Genomic DNA, 21,067 nt, shown 5'->3' on the forward strand with positions numbered 1-21,067 from the left:
GAACTGCAAGAAAATACACTTCTGCTGTTTAAGACCCACAGCCTGTGGTACTTTTTCATGGCAGCCCTAAAGTAAAGTAATACAGAACCCACCCACCTTACCATGAGGAAGACTAAGTGGTTCCGTGGAAAGGCTTGAACTGCTAATACCAACTAATCCACTCAATGCTCTGTCAACCATATGAGTGAGCCATCTTGACAGTAGAGTCTCTATGCCCACCTAGGCCAGCAGATACTACATGAAGCACAGCTGACCAGACTCCACTGGGCTATGCACAAATTGCAGGCTCATGAGTAAAATGAATGATTTGTTTCACTCACTAAGTTTTAGGGTGTTCAGTAGCAACAGATTAGCAAGAATAGCAAGAGAAGAGATGGGAGGTAAGACACCTAATAAAAACCAGCTGAAGTGGGCAAAGAGGAAGAAAAATAGGAATGAGAACAGAGTTGTGGAGAAGGTCTAGAAGATCCAGTGTGCATGTTGGGCAATGCCAACTAGAAACACTTTAACCCTGAAACAATATTTTTTTTTTCTTGACAAAAACACACATCCAGTTAACCACAGGAGAGTCACTTCTGTGACCCAATAGGAGGAAGGTGAGGGAGGATGCTTACCCCATAGCATTGAAAGAAGGTGGGGCTGTGGCCGTTTTCTACAGTATCATATTTCTTATTACAAAAGTAGTGCATGCTTGTCAAAATGCAAAAGAGCAAAAAGGTGAAAACTAAACATCGTCTGCAAGCTCACCTTCTGGAGATAATGAGGTAACTAAATATCCCTTTATCATTAATTTCATGAATCTATCTACATACTTTTTCTTTTTCAAAACAGACTCATAAGCTGTAGGTTTGCAACCTGTTCTTCTAAATTTATGAACATCCCCCATGTCATCTTCTATGATAAAAGTTTTAATGGCTGCACAGCATTTTATTGCTTAGACAAAACATAATTGAGTTACTCAATCCACTGTTACTGGATATTTAGTTTTTACTTAATGTTTTACTCTTTGATTAGCTTGTATGGATATAAGGAACAAGGAAGCCCAAGATGAACCTAAAAAATCTTACTGTGTCATAACTTAAGAATGTACTCAAAGAGTGAGTGGTAAATCAGGGACTTAGCCAGCTTGAAGGGGCTCCCACTGGAAATATTAGACAATTCAAGCTTTGATAAAAATGATGGGTTGTAAAACACAATTTTCTGAACTTGTATTGATATAATAAATGAACAGCAAATGAAATGTGAAGAAGAGAAAGCTCTTATATGGAATGCAAACAAATAAATGCTGAAAGAATACCAAAGTCAGAGATTTGCTATTTGACAAATCTCATAATAATGATGGATTCAGGTGAGAATCATCAGTGGATGCTAAAACTAAGGGGTGAAGTTTTAAGTATATACACAGTCTTGATGCATCTCCCCACAAAATACTTACTTACAAAGGGAAAAATAGTAATTCTACAATGTACAAGCTTGTCAGACAGTACCTTAACCCAGTGTTCAAGGTTAGCATCACAGTAATGAGACCAATAGACCTATGTACCTTCTCCTATGATGCACCCAGAAGGCTCTAGAGTCGTGCTTGTGCTACTCCTGCCTCAAATGCATAATCTGAGTTGAATCACAAGGAAAGATAACACAAATTCAAATGGAGAGATGGTATACAAAATAGTTGAAATGTGCTTTTTGAAAGCACTGAGATCATGAAAGACAAATATGGGTTCACTGTTGCAGATTAAAGGCAACTAAAGAGACATGATATCTATATTCAACATGAAATCATGGATTGGACTATGGATCTGATTTTTTCCCCCAAATGACTTTTTCATGGAGAAATATGGATATGGCTTATAGACTAGGTAATAGCATTATACTAATAATAATTTCTTAATTTTAATCCTTATTCTTAAGGAATAGACTGAAGTATTTAGAGGTAAAGGATAATAATATCTGTAACCTACTCTCAGACAAAACATCCGAGGAGTGAAAGAGAGAGAGAGAGATAAAGAGAGAAAGAATAAAGGTGAATAATAAAGTGGGCTGGGGGTGTGGCTTAGTGGCAGAGTGGGCTTAACAAGCATGGGGTCCTGGATTTTATCCCACCTGAAAAAACAATAACAACAACAACACAAACAAAAAAAAAAAAGAAAAGAATAACAAACAAACAAACAAACAAAAAAAACCCCAATAAGCCCTAAAAAAAGCATAAAGAAAATGTTAACAACTGGTGAAAACTAACCTAACCTAACTCAAAAAGTATTATAAAATAAAGTTAATGGATATTTTTTCCAAAATTGATATTTTTAAAATTTTTTTTAGTTGTAGATGGACACAATATCTTTATTTTTATTTATTTATTTTTATGTGCTGCTGAGGATCGAACCCAGGGCCTCACACGTACAAGACAAGTGCTCTACCACTGAGCTACAACCCCAGCCCCCAAAATGGATATTTTTGAAAAATCTTTTTGTAGTTGTAGATAGACAGCATATCTTCTTTGTATTTGTTTATTTTTATGTGATGCTAAGGATGCTTATACATGCTAGGCAAGCACTCTGCCACTGAGCTATAGCCCCAATCCCCAAAATGAATATTTTTAAAAGTAAAGAATACCATGTGGATCCCCATTGATTCTTTCAGGATCTTCCAGGGCACAAAGCACTCAATCCTCAAGGCCCTAAGTGAACTGATGGTTTTTCTAACCACACTGCATTACAGCCCAATACCTCCACTCCTAACACTTGTGCCTACCTTGCAGATTTTACCTGTGCTCTTTCCTATCCCTAAACTCATTTCTTCCATGCTGGTTCTTCTGTTTCTCAGTTCTCAGCTCATTTGTTACCTCCTCACAGAGGCCCTCCCTGACCACAGTGGGCCCACTATCTGGTTTACTGACAATGTCAATTGCCCTGTAGCTCCATGAGGGTATGTACTTTGTCCTATTCACTTTGGTGTCCCAAGAACCAGAGATCACAGAAATGTTTTAGTACCATCTGGACACATAAAAGAGAAGATAGTTCTTTATATATGCTAAATGCCTTTGGGCATTAGGATTAATTCTCTTGTAGAACTTTGGTTGAGGAAAACTACTGACCAAAATCCTACCTACCATAGGGCCTGGCACATGGTAGGTACCAAATAAACATCAGGTATACAATGAATAAGCACAGACTCAAAACCAATTCATGACCTCTTGCTTTAATCTTGCTCTTCTACTATATTCACTTTATGGGTGAAAGGCACAGGCAAAGCCTCCAATCATCTGAGCAAACTGAGACCTAACTTAGGGTCTTCCATATCCCATCTGCCTGGCTCTCCTTCTCCTGTGTTCCCTTGATCATCCAGTCCCACCAATTTTCGATTCTACATTCCCTTCAAAAGGTCTCAGCACCTCTGCTGTCTCTGTCCCCCTTAGTTCAGGCCCTCATAATCCCTTGCCAGGATAATGACATACATTCTCCTCTTCTTCCAATTTCATTCTTTTCTCATACATCCTCTGAAAGTCTGCAGAAACGATCATTCTTAAACTCAAACCTGCTCATAGCTTTCTCCTGTTTAGAATCCTAGAAAATTCCTCAAATAGCTTTATGAGAAATCAAAACTCTTTTTCTGGGCACAGAGTGTCTTCCAGGCCCAGATCCTACCCATAATCCAGCTTCATGTCCCTATGTCACGAGAACCTTTATCCTAGACAGCTTCTTGTAGTTCCCCAGTTGGACTGTGCCCCCTAAGGTCCACAGCTTTTCAGCATCTATTACTTTTTTCCAGAACACTTTTGTCCTCTGTGTCACCTGGCCAACTCCTAAGCACAATAACTAGTGCCGACCAAGCAACTTCTATCCTAAAAGTGTGCTTTATTTGCTATCCCTGCACCCACTCCAGGCTTACTGCCTGCCCCATTCTGTTTTTGCATGTATGTCTTTCGCAGTTTGTGTCTCTCTCAGAACTTATCACACTGACTACCATTATCAACAGTGATATATCCCTCTGGGCTCTTGGCTGTGCTTTCCCCTCTGGGCCTTTGGCACCTTCATGGCACCTGGCACATATTAGGTATATAATGGGCATTTGTGAAATACATGAATGTGAAATAAATGAATGGCCTGGATGAGTAAATGAATAAAATTTCTGAAGGTGGGGAGGGAATCAAAAAACTTCTGAGGGGAAGATGGGAAAGAATTGTGCACAGACCAAGAAGATTAAAGAAAAGGAATTCTAAACTCTAGAAGCTTCATCTGCGTTGTGTTGCATTACCAGACATGTGGTAAAAGCTCAAAACGTATTTATCCCTGACCACACCAACTGCTGGGCTTGGAGCCCTAAGGGCCTATAGTCACTCATGCTACAGTAAAGGCACTCACACTCCTGAGATTAGGAACGTAATCTAAAGTACTCTACTTCTTTTGGTCATGCATGATAGCCCAATTTCCAGAGTACAGGAAAGGAAGTAAAACGTTCCTTACATCGTGACTGCTGGAAAAGGACTTTGCTTTCTCTTCACAGAGGTGGAGTTTCTCTCGTGGTGGCTGGAACAGCACTGTCTGTGGCAGCTTGTTTTGGATCTTCGTTTTAGGAGTGATGCTGACAGCAGCAACAACTTCATCTAGATGGTTGGTTAAGTGGGATTCCTGTGATTCTTGCATATTTTTTGATACATTGTCCTCTAAATTTAAATAAAAAAGAAAGGGGTTAAAGGATAATTTCCACAGTTACTTTTTAGAAATATATATTTTTCCCTAGAAATTGAGGTTAAAATCTAAAAATTTCATCATTATACCTATGACTGGCTTGAAATTAGTAACATAATAACCCAAAAGATCATCAGTAAAATTAGCTGAGCCTCAACAGCTCTCAGTGGGTTCATATTGGATCAACTGAACTGCAACTGAACTTGAGGCAGAAAATAAATGACTGTTGTTGAACCTTCAACTTCTGGCCAAAAAGGAGTAATATCCTTACTGCTTAAAATGGCCAGTCAACCAGTAAACAAAACAAATCAACAACCCACAGACAGATAAGCTATGAAACAATGGTTTCAAGAAACAGGACTCAGGCAATAAGACAGTGTTCCTGGTGGATGGAAAAAATAAAGTTCAACCCAAGATCATCCCAGTTCATTGCTTTCAGAGAGTATCAAGACGCTGTGCACCTAGAAGTGACCAGGTGAACTATGTAAATTGAGGATATTAAGCTGAGCCTCTTGGTGACTAAGATGGCAGATTACTGTAGAAGACTGCCCAGAGAGAGGACTCTGGAGGTAAGCAGAGGGACCCCTCAAGTATGGAGAAAGATACTGATCAGCATCTACTGAGCAACTACTCTGGAGTCTGGAGAAAAGAATTCTCCAATAGGATTAAAAAGAACAATGCCTAGCACTCACACAGGGCTGGCAGTGCTTATTCCTACAAATCTAGAATAGAAAAACAACTCATGAGGCATTGGGCAAAGTACTTTGAAGTTTAATCTCCACATTGGGGAATAATTAGCCCTACACTGAGCACTATTCAGACACATCTAACAAATCATAAAAGAGGCAGGAAAATAAGGCCCTTTATAAAGAGAATAATCATTTAATTATATTTATTTATTTATTTATTTTTAAATTAATCTTTGTTTTATTTATATTTGACAGTGGAATGCATTATAATTCTTATTACACATGTAGAACACAATTTTTCATATCTACGGTTGTATACACAGTATATTCACACCAATTTGTGTCTTTATACCAGTACTTTGGATAATAATGATCATCACATTCCACCATCATTAATAACCTCATGCCCTCTCCCTTCCCCTCCAACCCTCTGCCCTATCTAGAGTTTGTCTATTCCTCCCATGTTCCCACTCCCGATCCCACTATGAATCAGCCTCCTTATATCAAAGAAAACATTTGGCATTTGGTTTTTTGGGATTGGCTAACTTCACTTAGCATTATCTTCTCTAACTCCATCTATTTACCTGCAAATGCCATGATTTTATTCTCTTTTATTGCTGAGTAATATTCCATTGGGTATATATGCCATATATTTTTATCCATTCATCTATTGAAGGGCATCTAGGTTGGTTCCACAGATTAGCTATTGTGAATTGTGCTGCTATAAACATTGATGTGGCTGTAAAGTTGCAGTGGAAACTCTACTACCTAGAGATGTACAGAACATACAATAATGGTTTTTCTGTTTGTCTAAAATTGCCAATCATCAAAAAGAATACACTGTTTAACCAGAACAGTTCAGGAAAAAAAAAATCAACTGTGATTAATTTTGTCTTTGATTTCCTGTGCTTTACATATTGTTGGTACCCATCCTTTGATTTTCCTCATTTCTTTTTTTAGATTTTAAAACACAGCATTTTATTCATAGGAAATTTAATTTCAACATTTATTTTTAAAAGCATTTATTTTAACATTACTTCAAAAACAAAAATTAAAATTTTAGATGAGAAAGAGAAAAAAAAGAGAGAATAATCAATTAATCAAAACTGACCCCAAATTAGCACAGATGCTGAGTTAGAAAAAAAATACATTAAAACAATTATAATAATTGTATTCCATCAGTTTAAAAGGGTAAATAGAGCTGGGCATGGTGGTGCACACCTGTAATCCTAGTGGCTTGGGAGGCTGAGGCAGGAGGATTGCAAATTCAAAGGCAGCCTCAGCAACTTAGCAAGGTCCTAAGCAATTTGGTGAGACCCTATCTCTAAATAAAATATAAAAAAGGGCTGGGGATGTGGCTCAGTGGTTAAGTGACCCTGCATTCAATCCCCGGTATCAAAAAAGAAAAAAAAGGTAAATAGAGACATGGAAGATATATATATATATATGACCCAAATGAACAGGAGATATGAAAATTATAATGAGATGAAAAATACAGTAGGATCAAAAGCAAATTCGATATTACAGATGAAAGGTGAGCAGATTTGCAATAGAAATAATCAAAATGGAAGTTAAATCACCAAGCTATGAAGCAACTTCAAGTTACTCAATATAAATGAGATTTAAGTCTCTAAAGGCAAGAGGATTGAAGCAGGGTGGGGTGGGGCAGAAACAATATGGGGAAAACTAATGGTCAAAATTTTTCCAAATTTGAGAAAAGTATAAAGCTAGACATCCTGGAAGCTCAACAAGCAATAAACACAAGTAACGTGAAGAAACCACACCAAGGACCTAGTGACAAAATTGCTCAAAAACATGAGAAAGAGAAAAGTTTAAAAGTAATCAAAAGTGTGTGGGGGGAGAAAACATTATGTACTTTAAAAGATAAAGATGAGATCAGATTTCTTGGAGGAAAAAGGATATCAGGAAAGAGTAAAGCAACATTTTTAAGGAAAGGAAAGGGGGAAAAAGCTGTAAATCTCAAATTTTGTACCAGTAAAACTTTCTTCAAAAATAAAACCTGCAACAGTTAATCACCAGCAAACTTTCACTGCTATGTTCTCAAGGGAATGTTAAAGGAAGTCTTTCAGAAGGAAGGAAAACAAAAGCAAATGGAAATCTAGATCTGAAAGGCAGGGATGAGATTGTGAATTGTGAAGATGTACATGGGTATAATGTTACTTGAAGATAGAGACAAGTTAAAAACATATAGTACAAAGCTATGGCAACCATTAAAATAACAAAAGAAAGATTTTCAAATTATTGAGTTAACAAGAGAGACTAGATGGAGTTAGAAAAATTATCCAACAGAAAAAGGGGAAAAGATGAACAAAGTACAGATGGGACAGAGAGAAAATAGCAAGGAGATAGAACTAAATCTAACTCATTACATTTTAGTGGTCTCAAAACCCCAATTAAGAGACAGAGATCATCATAATGAATAAAAAGTCAAAACTCAACTACATGTAGTAGCTCACAAGCAATTCACTTTAAATATTGACAAAGAGATTAAATGTGGAAGGATGGAAAATTCAAAAATTAATCAAAAACAAACTTGAAGTAACTATATTAATATCAAAGTAGATTTTGCAGCAAAGAATATTACCAAGGATAAAGAAAATAATTTCATAATGATAAAGGGGTCAATTCATCAGGAGGACATAATCACCCAAATGTTTATATATACAATAGCAGCTTCAAAATATATGCCCCCAAATGGATGGGGTTGTAAGGAGAAATCAATAAATCCTCAATTATAGTCAGGTGATTAATTATTTCTGTCAATAATTGATATACCAAGGAGGTAGAAAATCACTAAGGATATAGAAGATTGCACTATATCATCAAGCAACTTGATTTGGCATTTATTACAACATTCTACCCAAAAAAGAATACATATATTTTTCAAGTGTACATGGACATTGACTAAAACAGATTTTATTTGGGGTCATAAAACAAGTTTCAATACAGTTATAAGGAGTGAAGTAATACAAAGCATATTCTTCATTGACCACAATGGATTAAATCATAAATCAATAATAGAAAGAGATCATTTGTTCAAATATTTAGAAACTAAGCAACACATTTCTAAATACACCCTGGGTCAAAGAAATAAAAAAGGAAATTTGAATTCATACCCCATTTGAAACAAATGTATGATATATGATATGTCAAGATCAATGTAATGTTTTGAGCAACTAATAAATTTCTGATGTTAAAAAAAAAAAGAATGGGAAGTTATACTCCATGTATGTATGATATATCAAAATACATTCTGCTGTTATGTATAACTTAAAATAACAAATAAAATTTTTTTAAAAGACCAAAAAAAGGAAATTTGAAAGTAGTTTGAATTGAATTAATATAAAAGCACAACATATAAAAAATTAAAAATGACATAAAAGCAGTCCTTATGAGGAAATTTATAGCATTAAATACCTATATTAGAAAAGTAGAAGGGTCTTAAATTAACCACCTTCATTAACCTTCATAAACATGAAGAGTAAATTAAACTAAACATAAACAGATGAAAAAAATAATAATAAATAATAATGCTAAACTCATAATTCAATGAAATAAAAATAGAAAAATAGATAAGTCAATGAAACCAAAGGCTGGTTCTTTAAGATCAGTAACATGACCTCTAATCAGGCTAGTCAGGAAAAGGGAGAGAAGACACAAATCATCATTAGCAGTATTGAGAATGCAGACATCAATAAAGATTCTACAAATACTAAAAGGTTAACAATAGAACAATTTGAGTACCTTTATGTCAACAAATTCAACAACAATGGACAAATGCCTTTAGAGTCACAACTACTAAAGCTTACTCAAGAGCAGCAAAGAAATTTCACTGGAGAAAAATAGCCTAATATCTATTAAAGAAACTAAATTTATATTTTAAAAGCCTAAAAGAGAAAACTCCAGACCTAGATGGCTTCATTAGGGAATTGTACCATATATTTATGGAAGCTAGAATATGAATTCCACACCACATCTTCCAGAAAATTGAAGAAGAGAGAATACTTCCTGACTCTTTCTGTGAGACTTTGATAAGAAAATAAGACAAACATGTTACAAGAAAATATGCCTCAGAAACACAGATTAAAAAAAAATTCACAAAAAAGTTAGCAAATTAGACCCAGCAATATATAAAAGGGAATACATCATGGGTCAAGTGATTTATCTCAGCAATGCAAGACTGGCTGAACATTTAAAAATCAGGTAATGTGATTCACTATATTAATTTTAAAAAGAAAAACTATATGATTATCTCAATCAACACAGAAAAGGTACTTGACAAAAATCTAATAAAAAAATTCTTAGCAAAATTGGAATGGAATTGTACTTCTTCAACCAGATAAAAGGCATCTATGAACAGCCTACAACTAAAATCAGACTCAAAGGTCAAAGACTGAATGCTTTACCTCCAAGATCAGAAACAAGACAAGGAGGTTCACTTTCAATACTTTGACATTGTACTGGAGCTTCTAGCCAGTGTAGTCAATGAGGAAGAAGATAGAGGAGGAGGAGGAGGGGGAGAGGGAAGGAGAGGGGGAGGGGAGGGGAGAGGAGATGGAGGAGGAAAGTGGGGGGGAGGGGGGAGGTGAAGAAAAAGATTTCCAGATTAGATGAAGTAAAACAAAGATTACTATGTTGAGAATCTGATAGAACATGCAAAAAAGTCTACAAATAAGAACTAGTAAGTGAGTTTAGCAAAGTTATATAATACAATCATTATATAAAATAATATTTCTAAGTCAAAGGGAGATACATAAAATAAAGGGACCAAAGGGAGGGAAGAGGAGAGGGAAAGCTGGGGAATGATATGGTCAAATTATATTGTTGTATCATGTACATGTACGAATATGTAACAATGAATTCCACCATTATGTATAATCATAATGCACCAATAAAAATATGGAAAAATAAAATATTCCTTTATATATCAGCAATTAACAATCAAATTGAAATTAAACTACAATATTACATGCATTAGCATAAAATAGGAAATAAGAATAAAGCTTCCAAAAGATGAATAAGAGCTGAACAAAAATTAAAACTCCACAACACTAGTAAGAGAAACTTAAAAGAGAGAGAGAGAGAGAGAGAGAGAGAGAGAAAGTAAGTAAGGCCTAAACAACTGGAAACACACATCATGTTCCTGGGTTAGATAGAGGACTCAACATTAAAATGTTAATTTTCCCCAAATTGATCTACACCTTTAAAGCCATCCTAATTTAAATATCTGCATGGGTTTGGGTTTTGGTAGGAACTGACAAAATTTCTAAAGTTCATATGAAAACACAAAGGATCTACAAACCAAAATGACTTTGTAGAGTAGAACAGAGTTGAAGAATTAACATAACTTTTCCTTAAGAGATATTATAAAGCTGCGGTAGGCAAGGCACTTGGAATTACTGTTAAGATAAACAAATAGACCAATTGAACAGAATACAGTCCCAAACGGACCCACATAAACAAACAACAGATTATTAATAGAGCAGCAAAGAAATTTCACTGGAGAAAAAAACAGCCTGTTCAACAAATATGCTGGAACAACTGGAAATTCACATGTAAACAAAAAATAAAAACATAACCCCTTTGATCCAAACCTCACGCTATATACAAGAATTGACTCAAAATGGGACATAGGGCTAACTTTAAAACCAAAAACTATAAAAACATCTAGAGGAAAACCCTATGACTCCAAGTTAGACAAAGCTTTCCTAGATATGACATTCTTTCTCTTTATGTAACAGCCAACCTAATGGCTGTGAAGTGATATCTCATGGAGGCTTTCATTCACATTTCTCTAATGATTACAGGTGTTGAACATCTTTTCAAGTGTTTATTGCCATGTATGTCTATTCAAATCCTTTTCCCATTTTTAAATTGAGTTTTTTTAATTTAATTTTGCTTTGTAAGAGTTCTTTAGATATCCTAGATCTTAACCCCTCATCAGATATTATTTGCATATATTTTCTCCTATTTGATAGGTTCCTTTTCCCCTATGTTGATAGCATCCTTTGATACACAAAAGTTTAAAATTTTGATGTAGTTCAACTTATCTATTTTTTTTTCTTTTGTTGTCTGTGCTTTTGATGTCATTTCATTCCAAGGTATTTACATGAGAGAAATGAAAGCTGATGTTCACATAAAGACTTGTATGTAAATGTTCATAGCAGTTTTATTTTTAATAGCCAAAAAACTAGAATCAGCTCAACTGTCTATCAGTAGGTAAATGGATGAGCAAACCGTGATGTAGCTATATAATGAAATACTACTCAGCATTAAAAAGGATTGACTATGCTACCACATGAATAAATCTCTTAATAGCTATGTCAAGGGAAGAAACTCGGATGAAAGAGAATACATATGTGTGATTCTATTTATATAAATTTTGAGAAAATTTAAAGCAATGGATAGTGATTAAAAGCCAATCAGTGATGTCCTTGAACTAGGAAAGGGGGTGGTGGTGTGAAGGGGAGTGAAGAGAGGAGGGGAAATGTGGGAAGGGAGAAAGAAGGAACATCACTCCTAGTGATGATGAATATGTTCTCAAGATAGTTTCATGGGTGTACACATATGTCAAAACTTATCAAATTGTATACATTTATTTGCCAAATAATAAAGCTGTTAAAAATATGCATAGGTCAGAGATGCCTTCTCATTCCCCCTCTCCTGCCCAGATATGTCAAACTCCAATTCTACTATTTACCACAGAAAACATTTTGAAATTCTATGCTTTTATCATTTCCTTATTTATTAACAACTAAAAGCAATATACCGGGCTAAAACACTATATGGAAAACAGTAATCCCAAGAAATGTGAGATCCAGCAGGCAAATAGATTAGGTACACATGAGCATGATACTAGCTGGTACAGACATTGGAAGAGGCATTAGTGGTTAAGACTTCAGAAACAGGAATCATTGCTGCTGTGATGGTTCGTCTTGTTTGAAAAGATTTCAGAGCAAAGATAGAGAAGAAAAATCATCCCAAGTAAAGTGAATAATTTGTAAGAGTTTGAAAGTGTTAAAGTGAAATCAATATATGACTAACTGCTGGTAAACTATAAGGTGGGGCATGGGAAAGAACATCATTTGCCACAGCACAGGAGAGCCACAAGATATTTCACAAAGAGAGGTCATTGACAAAGGGGATCTAATGAGTTGGTAAACCCAAATATTGGCTCCACAAAAGGAGGATTTCATGATCAAATAAATGGGTACCAACAATTTCTTTATCTTCTCAAAACTTTTACTATGGTACAATGACAAGTATCCTAGAGAAAAGATATAGAAGCATTTTCCAAACTTTTGACCATGAAAATCATCTTTTTTCTGAAGTATTGATTAAATTTTATGGAATTATCATTTTTTTGAACATTGTTTGGGAACCCTTAAGATAAGGGAAAAGTGGAAATTGTGATTTCAGGCTAAGAAGGCATTGACTTCAGGCCAACCATTTGATTGAATTTAATGGGCAGGAAGGGGTGAGCAACTGAAAGTTTTCCCCAGGAAAAGGAAATGAAAATGTTCCATGACATTGATCTGTAAATACTGGAGAAATATAAAAATCAAACTATGAGATAATATAATATAATATAATATAATATAATAATCAAACACTGATTTTCAATATTCTAGTACCATCCTGATGACTTTTTCTGTGTCTGTAGTCTGCCTGCACTTATTATTGTTAACTTTTCTTTCAATCCAGATACTTTATTAAAAATGTAAATGCTTACTTCAGACTCATCCTAACAATGAATGAATGGTATTATGGGTTTGATATGCTAGCTACATTTTCCCCTAATCCACATTAAAATACAAACATAGTATTAATATTTTAAAAAGTATGTCTGTGTTCTACCTAACATCACAATTGTAATCATTGTAGACCTTGGGAAATTATAAATCTGAGCAATGTTGCATAACCATTTTTAACCGTGACCTATCAACCAGGATTTCATCAAGTTTTATTTTCTGTAATTTATATGCTGATTACAAGGCATTGTCCTTAATAATAAATTTATAATATTTCATATGTGTCTGAAAGTTCTCCCAAGAAATTATCATACATCTTCAATAAATGTATATATGGTGGAATGGTCTTTCCCTGACTTCCAGTTGAATATTACTGTAATTATACAGAATGAAATTAGTTCCACAGCAGCAGCAGGAAAAGAAGAGAGAGAAGTGATGAGGGGAATTACTGAAAGGAATAATCATAACTTGAGAATGGATCATAGCTTGGATGTTTGAGAATTGCTTGGATGTATAACTTAAAGGAGGATAGTCAAGAATAACCATGACATTTTCATTTTGTGTCTTGAAAACAGGGGGTGGTAGACTATGGCCCTGGGCCAAATTTGGCCCAGTTGAATAACCATGACATTTTCATTTTGTGTCTTGAAAACAGGGGTTGGTAGACTATGGCCCTGGGCCAAATTTGGCCCAGTTTTCATAAATAAAGTTTTATTGGAACGTAGCCACATTAGTTTCCTTACATATTGTTTATGGCTGCTTTTGCACTATAATAGCAGAGGTGAGTAGTGACTGAAACCCTCTGGCCATTGAAACCTAAAATACTCACTGTCTCGTCCTTTACAGAAAAAAAAGTTCACAATCCCTAAAAACCCTGATTCCACAAAGAAAAGTAGTAACATAAAGGAGGGTGGTCATTTGGATAAGACAACCAACTAATTTTCAACCAGACTGAAGTTGAGGTTGTAGGAGAAAACTTACATGAAAATATCAAACTTGGAAGTTAAAACACATCACTAGTTATGAATGACATTTTTTAAAGACAACAATTTTATTTTCCTTTTTAAAAATGAATAACTTATTCCATGCTTTCTTCCAAATGAGATTTGAGATTAGATAGAGATAAATGTTGAAACAGACTGGATATCTGAAGGATAAATGTTGAAACAGACTCCTTCAGAATAATGAACAGAGCTGTTCATTTGCATCAGAAAAGATGTCCACTAACAAAAAAGTAGAACATTTTCTATCCCCTATAAAGAAATACAGAATGAAAAATAAAACAGAGAGGAAGGAAGCAGCCAAAGGTCAAACTGTGAGAAAGCCACTGAGGCTGATGTAAGATCCAGGCAACTCTCTCATTGCTGGGTAGCCTTTGAAAATGTGAAAGACTAATCCTTTAGGGTTACCATCTAAGATTTGCCTAAACCTCACCGTTTAGAGATTCAGTGCTATTTCAGATCCCCAGAAGTTGGTTGACTTGAAAAAATATTTTCTTGCCTTATGCTTCTTCATCTACTCAACCCAGTGGCTGATAGGTCGATGACATTTTCATAGGTGTCATGATCTATGGTCACAGCAAGAGACCTGGATGAAGAATCTGAGATTCATTAATCTGTGTTGCCCAGATATCTATACTATTTGGGCAATACTAACAACTGATATTTACGCAACATACTATTCTTTCCATGTTTTATCTCATGTGGCCCGTACTTATTACATAACCATGTGAGGTACAGGGGGAGGCATTCCTACCCCTATAATATAAATGTGGACAATGAAGCTGAGAGAAGCTAAATTACTTACACAACATCACAGGATCATAACTATGAGTCTGTTCTTTTAATAAGTTAGTGATTTTCTACTACAGAAAAGAAAATGCTGTTACTTTGGGAACATAAATTTGCATTTTAAAAGTGACCATTTATTTTTATAAACAGGAAATGTAACATCTTCAGCTGAAATAACCACATTTCCTTATTTTCTATTGAGAGAGTCATAAAAGAATATTTAAAATGACATATGAAATATGCCCTGCAATACTTGTTATTCTGGAATTTTGAATCTCCTGCTAAACTTTAAAATGGGGGTTTCTTGTTTGGCTTCACCATAAAAATGCCGTTTGTCTCATACTGCTTCAATATTACATCCTTAAAACAGAGGTTATATATAATCAGAGTGTTCATAAGCTGGATCTAACTTATATGCATTTTTTGTTTTTCTTTTTTTTTTTTTTTTTTTGTCAGACAGTTAAAAAAGATTAAGGCGTTATTTTAAAATTAGGAGTTTCACATAAAGATCTAGATTACTGGGTTTTGACTTCTTTTGAAAACTGTTAACATTGGGCCTCTGTCACTATGGGCAATAACTGGCCAGGGTGAAGGGGCTGCTGTCCCTGGGGGCAATGACACTGCTTGGTTTGCCAGTTGCTACCACTGCCTACTGGCTCTGGGCATGGAGACAGCAAAGTAGTTGCCATTTGTCATTGTGTTTGTATGTGTGTGTTTCTTATCAGGTCTCTGTATTCATCTCTCTTTCAAAGTGAAAGGCCAAATAGAGGGATGTGATTTTTCTTGCCCATGCCACTCATTTCCTGAATTTCATATCATCTACAGCATTATTGATTATTAGACACTGGTATTTTATACTCCATTTATGACTTGCCTCATCAATTGCAATGTCCATTCTAATTTTAGAGATGTTTAAATGCCAAAGCAAATGTGTATCTCTGAATTAATGAATGGAGGGATGTTACCTGTCTGGCTTCTGGAAAGATTTGAATCAGTGTGACCTTACCTTAAAAATGTGTCTGTTTTAATATATGTTATAGTACTATGTTACTATGTATATTATCACATAGTAGCACTTCTAGCATAAGACATTCACTTACTTTGAGTTACATGCCTATCATCGACCACTTTCCTTTTCTTTGTAATAGCCATAGCTGGGGCTTAAAATTTTGTTAGAAATCAGCTCAGGCCCCACACACTTCTCTCTCCCTGCCAGCTTCGGGTTTGCCTTCCCAGTCTTCTCAATCTGTATCCACAACTGCCATTCAGGCTTACCCAATCTATTGATGCTGCTCCTTCTGCCAGACCTGTCCAGTAGAATACTGAAGCACATGATTAGCCCCAGATTTATGTGGGAGGAAGAAGAGGTGGAAAGTGGGGTCTTACTTAGTCTTCCATTTCCAAAAGGTGATGTTTAAAATATATAATAATTGAAAAAACAGAGGAATCAATTAATCTGTATAGGTAGCTGTGTTCTGAAGGTCCCCTGCTGTTCCAGGTGTTAACTTTTGGGTGCTGACTTGTGGGGAGATATAAGAAGGCTGAGGGAGGGGCAAGGGCCCTCAGGGTAAGTGGCTCTTAGGAAATAACAACCATTACGAATGTATGAGACTATGAATTAAAAACTAACCTGGTCCTTATGTCCGTGGAATTATTGGGAAAACATTCTAGAAAGATATAAAATACTGAAACTGAACAGAGAAGAAACAGAAAATCTAAACAGATCTATCACAAGCAAAAATAATAATAATTAAAAATGATTATAAAAAGTTAAGCCTAGGTCCAGGTGTCTCAGTGGTGAATTGTACCAAACCATTAAAGAAGAAACAAAAGGTATCTTTTACAAACTGTCCAAAAATACAGGAGAGATTTTCCAACTCATTCCACAAAGTTAGTATTATCCTAATACATCATAAGAAATATATAATATATCATAAGGAAACAGCAAACTAATATTTTTCATTAATATAGACACAAAAAATCCACCAAAAATATTGACAGTACAAATCTAGGAACATATAAAAAAGGACTATATACTATAATCAAAGAGGATTTTTTCCAAGAATGGAAAGTTGGTTTAACATGTGAATTCATTGCGATACACTGGATTATATGAGCTTGCTTGATTGTGGAAATCATTACATAAGTAACAATTATATCAAAACATCATGTTGTACACCTTAAATATGTACAACTTTTAATTTGTCAACCATCACTCAGTAAAGCTGGGGGAAAAAATCCCCAATAAAACAGTGTGGTAAGGATACAAGGTGGGCACAGAATAACCAAAAAGAGTTGAGAATCCAAAATCAAACCCTGACATATATGGTCAATTTTTTTGTGTGTGGAGGGGATTGGTGGGGATCAAACCCAGGGCCTTACACAGCAATTTTTTTTTTTTTTTAAATAAGGGTTCCAAGATAATTCAATGGGGCAAAGAGTAGTTTTTTCAATAAATAGTGCTAGAACAACTGAATAAGTACATGTCAAAGAATGAAGCTGGCCCTCTACCTCACATAGAAAAATTAACTCCAAATGGATCAAAGACATAAAATTGAGAGCTAAAACAATAAAACTCTAATGAACATAGAAGTAAGTCTTTATGAGCTTGGGTTATGCAAAGGTTTTTTAGGTACAACATTAAAGGTACAAGTAATAAAAGAAAAAAATAGATTAACTGGATTTTATCACAATTGAAAAGTTGTTTCTTCAAAGGATACTATTAGTAAAGGGGAAAGTCAACCTATAGATTAGGAGAAAATATTTGTAAATCATATTCATATATCTGATAAAGGACTTTGATCCAGATTATATAAAGACTATTTAAAACCCAACACTAAGAGGACAAATAGTCCAATTTAAAAATAAGCAAAACATTTGAAAGACATTTTTCAAAGAAGATATGTGGAATGGCCAATAAGTGCATGAAAAATGCTCAATATTACAAGTCATTAGCAAAATGTAATATAATGAGATACCACTTCACTTCCACCAGAATGACCATGATAAAAAGACTGCAAGAAGTGTTGTTGAGAATCTGAGGAAATTGGAACTGTCATACTCTACTAGTAGAAATATAAAATAGTGGTGCCTCACGTTGGAAAGCAGTTGCATTATTCTTCATAAAGTTATTGGTATATGATTCACCAATTCCACTCCTAGGTATAAACCCAAGAGAACTGAAAACACATATTTACACAAAAACTTGTACACATCTTCATAGCAGCATTAGCCATAATAGCCAAATACTGAAAGCAATCCTAATATCTGTCAACTGATGAATACATAAAGAAAACATGGGTATTGGCATGTCATCAATTATTATTTGTCAAGAAAAAGAAGTGAAGCAATATTACATACTACAACATGAATAAACCTCAAAAACATTATACTAAGTGAAAGATCCCAGATGTAAAATGACCATATATGTATAATCCCATTTTAATAAAATTTCCAGAGAAGGTAAATCTATAGAAAAGAACAGTCTGTAAGTGATTGGGTGGGGCTGGAGATAGCAAAAGGGAATTGTCTCCAAATGGGCACAAATTATCTTTTTAGGGTAACTGAAACTTTCTAAAATTGGCACATGGCACTGATTGTACAATTATAAAAATTTTAAAAAACAATCATTGAGTTCTATCTTTAAAATAAGTGAATTTTATGGGTATAGGAATTATACATCACAAAAACTGTTAAAAATGGCTATGAAACCACACTGTCTTATATGTAATTCTGGTTTTTACACATTTTACAACTATAAGACTTTTATAAGATAGAGCAACCCTGATAATATGGCAGAGGCCTCAACAATCTTTAGAATCAATCTTATGTTAATATCATTACTGTACAAATAGATGGATCACTTCACATCAGTGCCTGACATCTAAATCAGCCTTAATAAATGCTTACTAATGAATTAAATCATCCTTATAGTGTGATTTTTCTCCCCAAATATCTCACCTATTTGATACCTAAAACAGTTGATTAGGGTATTTCCCCCCTAACTTAAGAAAAAATGAAATGCCAAAATCTTCAGGGGAAATCCTGTTTATAAGTGGAGGTAGTCCAGATTGGGTATGCTAGTTAAGGTAGTGTATTAATTTTTTAATGCTGTAGATTAACGTGGTTGAGGATTGGAGATGGAAATCTCTGCTCTACAGACTCAATCAGCGACCCAGGCTGACCAAGGCTCAACTATACATCATGAGGAGTCATGACAGAATATGAGAACTATTGGAAATTATATATGGGCTTTTTGGTGCCACTGCCCAGAAATGGTCTTTGATTTATCTTGCTTTCCCAATATTGAGCATGGTGTCTGGTATATCACAGCAGCTCACTGAGTGGGTGTGGTTGTTTGTGTGTGTGTGAGTGTGTGTGTGTGTGTGTGTGTGTGTATATGTATATATATATACACATATATATGTGTATAAGCAGCTCATTGAGTGGGTGTTGTTGTGTGTGTATGTGTGTGTGTGTGTATGTATGTGTATATATACACATATGTGTATATCTATCTATCTATCTATCTATCTATCTAATGTATTTTGTAGTTGGATACAATACCCTTATTTATTTATTTTTCTGTGGTGCTATGGATTGAACCCAGGGCCTCGCAAGTGCTAGGGGAGCACTCTACTGCTGAGCCGCAACCCTAGCCCACTGAGTGGGTGCTTTGTCTGAATCACAATGCCTCCTGTGGTGATCTTCAAGTCATAAGGTTTTGCTGGTACAAGTTCCTTCTTAAGCAAAATCAAGGAAACACAATTAAAAGACAGATTTGCTGGTATATCCTGACTACTCAGGAGGTTTAGGCAGGAGGATTTCAAGTCTGAGGCCAGCCTGGACAATTTAGCAAGACATGTTTCAAAATAAAAAGTACGGGGGACGTAGCAGTAGAGTACTTGCCTAACATGCAGAACGCCCTTGGTTTGATTCTCAGTACTGCAAAACTGAACAAACCACAAGTAAATTCTGTGAGGTAAGAAGAAAGAATACATTCCATGTGAACAAATGTGTGTTCATATTCCATGTGAACAAAGATCACCTTTACTGTCTTAATTAGACTACAACCACCACTACATATGATAAGTTACTTGTAGTGCTAAACTAGAAAAAGACTCAATGCTTTCCAGGATTACAAAGAAATGTAATAACACAGGGAAGATAATTGGATAAAATGCCTTAAGAAGTTTAGTAACCATTTTGTATATCGATACTTGTATCACTGAGCCCTCTGGCCTTTGGTATCTGTCCCCAAGCCACCTTAAATTGCACTGCCAGTTTTATCATGTTCCAATATTCCTTTCATAAGGTATCCCTCCCATTAAAAAATCCAAGACCAAACTCCTTAATCCTGGCAATTTTGGCTCTTTGTGTAACTTCTTGTGCTTTTCAAAAAATCATTATTTTAATCAAGCTTTCCAAATCACACTTATTCTCCAGTCAACCTACTCTTTCTTAATCTATGTGTATTTGCTGACTTGTCACCTACTACATGGAATGCCACTTTTTTTTTTTTAATCTTCTGAAAATTTGCCAGTTACTTGAATTGGTACCATATTGTGAAGCTCTCCCTAAACAATTCTGCTCATGCTGATCTAAGATCCTGAAGCACCTGTGATTTACAATAGTCATTTGGGCATTCAGAACGGTCCAGAACATTATTAAATGTTCTGAGGCTCATTTTTTCTACAGTTTTGATATGAGCTTCTGGAGGATTTTTGTGTAAAAGCAAAAATCTATCAGTTATCATGAATCAACCCAAATAATGAGACTTATTGATAATATTGGAATAATCACAGACATACAAAATAGATTAACAATAGAAAAAACAATTTTTTTTAAAAAAATCAATGTTTGTTTCTTAGTTTTCTTTTTTTAAAAAACAGAAATATTGTGGTTTCAAGTACATTAATTTAACATCTCATTCATCTTGTGTTTTATTATTTTATATTGGCTAATATGGACTAATAGTGGCCAACTAATATTTTTTGTTTATCAATATCTTCTTGAACTTTTATATTTTGGTTTTAATAAAAATATCATTTCTGAAAATATGAATGCCAGATTTCTGTTTTGGAAATTTATCCTGCATGAACTACCTTGACCATAGGCAGATGTGCCTG

General features: G+C 34.9%; 1 protein-coding gene across 4 annotated transcripts in view; it reads right to left on the reverse strand.

Annotated features, from left to right (window-relative positions):
- The window catches only part of Ttc23 (tetratricopeptide repeat domain 23), a 94,153-nt gene that overhangs the window by 72,441 nt on the left and 645 nt on the right, over positions 1 to 21,067 (reverse strand). For all 4 annotated transcript variants that reach the window (XM_076848838.1, XM_076848839.1, XM_076848840.2 and 1 more), the window contains exon 2: positions 4,464 to 4,663. In XM_076848838.1, coding sequence (XP_076704953.1) covers positions 4,464 to 4,643 — 180 coding nt within the window. In that variant the 5' untranslated portion in view covers positions 4,644 to 4,663. The remainder of the gene's footprint in view (positions 1 to 4,463; positions 4,664 to 21,067) is intronic.

The sequence above is a fragment of the Callospermophilus lateralis genome, chromosome 3, assembly GCF_048772815.1.
Source record: "Callospermophilus lateralis isolate mCalLat2 chromosome 3, mCalLat2.hap1, whole genome shotgun sequence".
NCBI lineage: Eukaryota > Metazoa > Chordata > Mammalia > Rodentia > Sciuridae > Callospermophilus > Callospermophilus lateralis.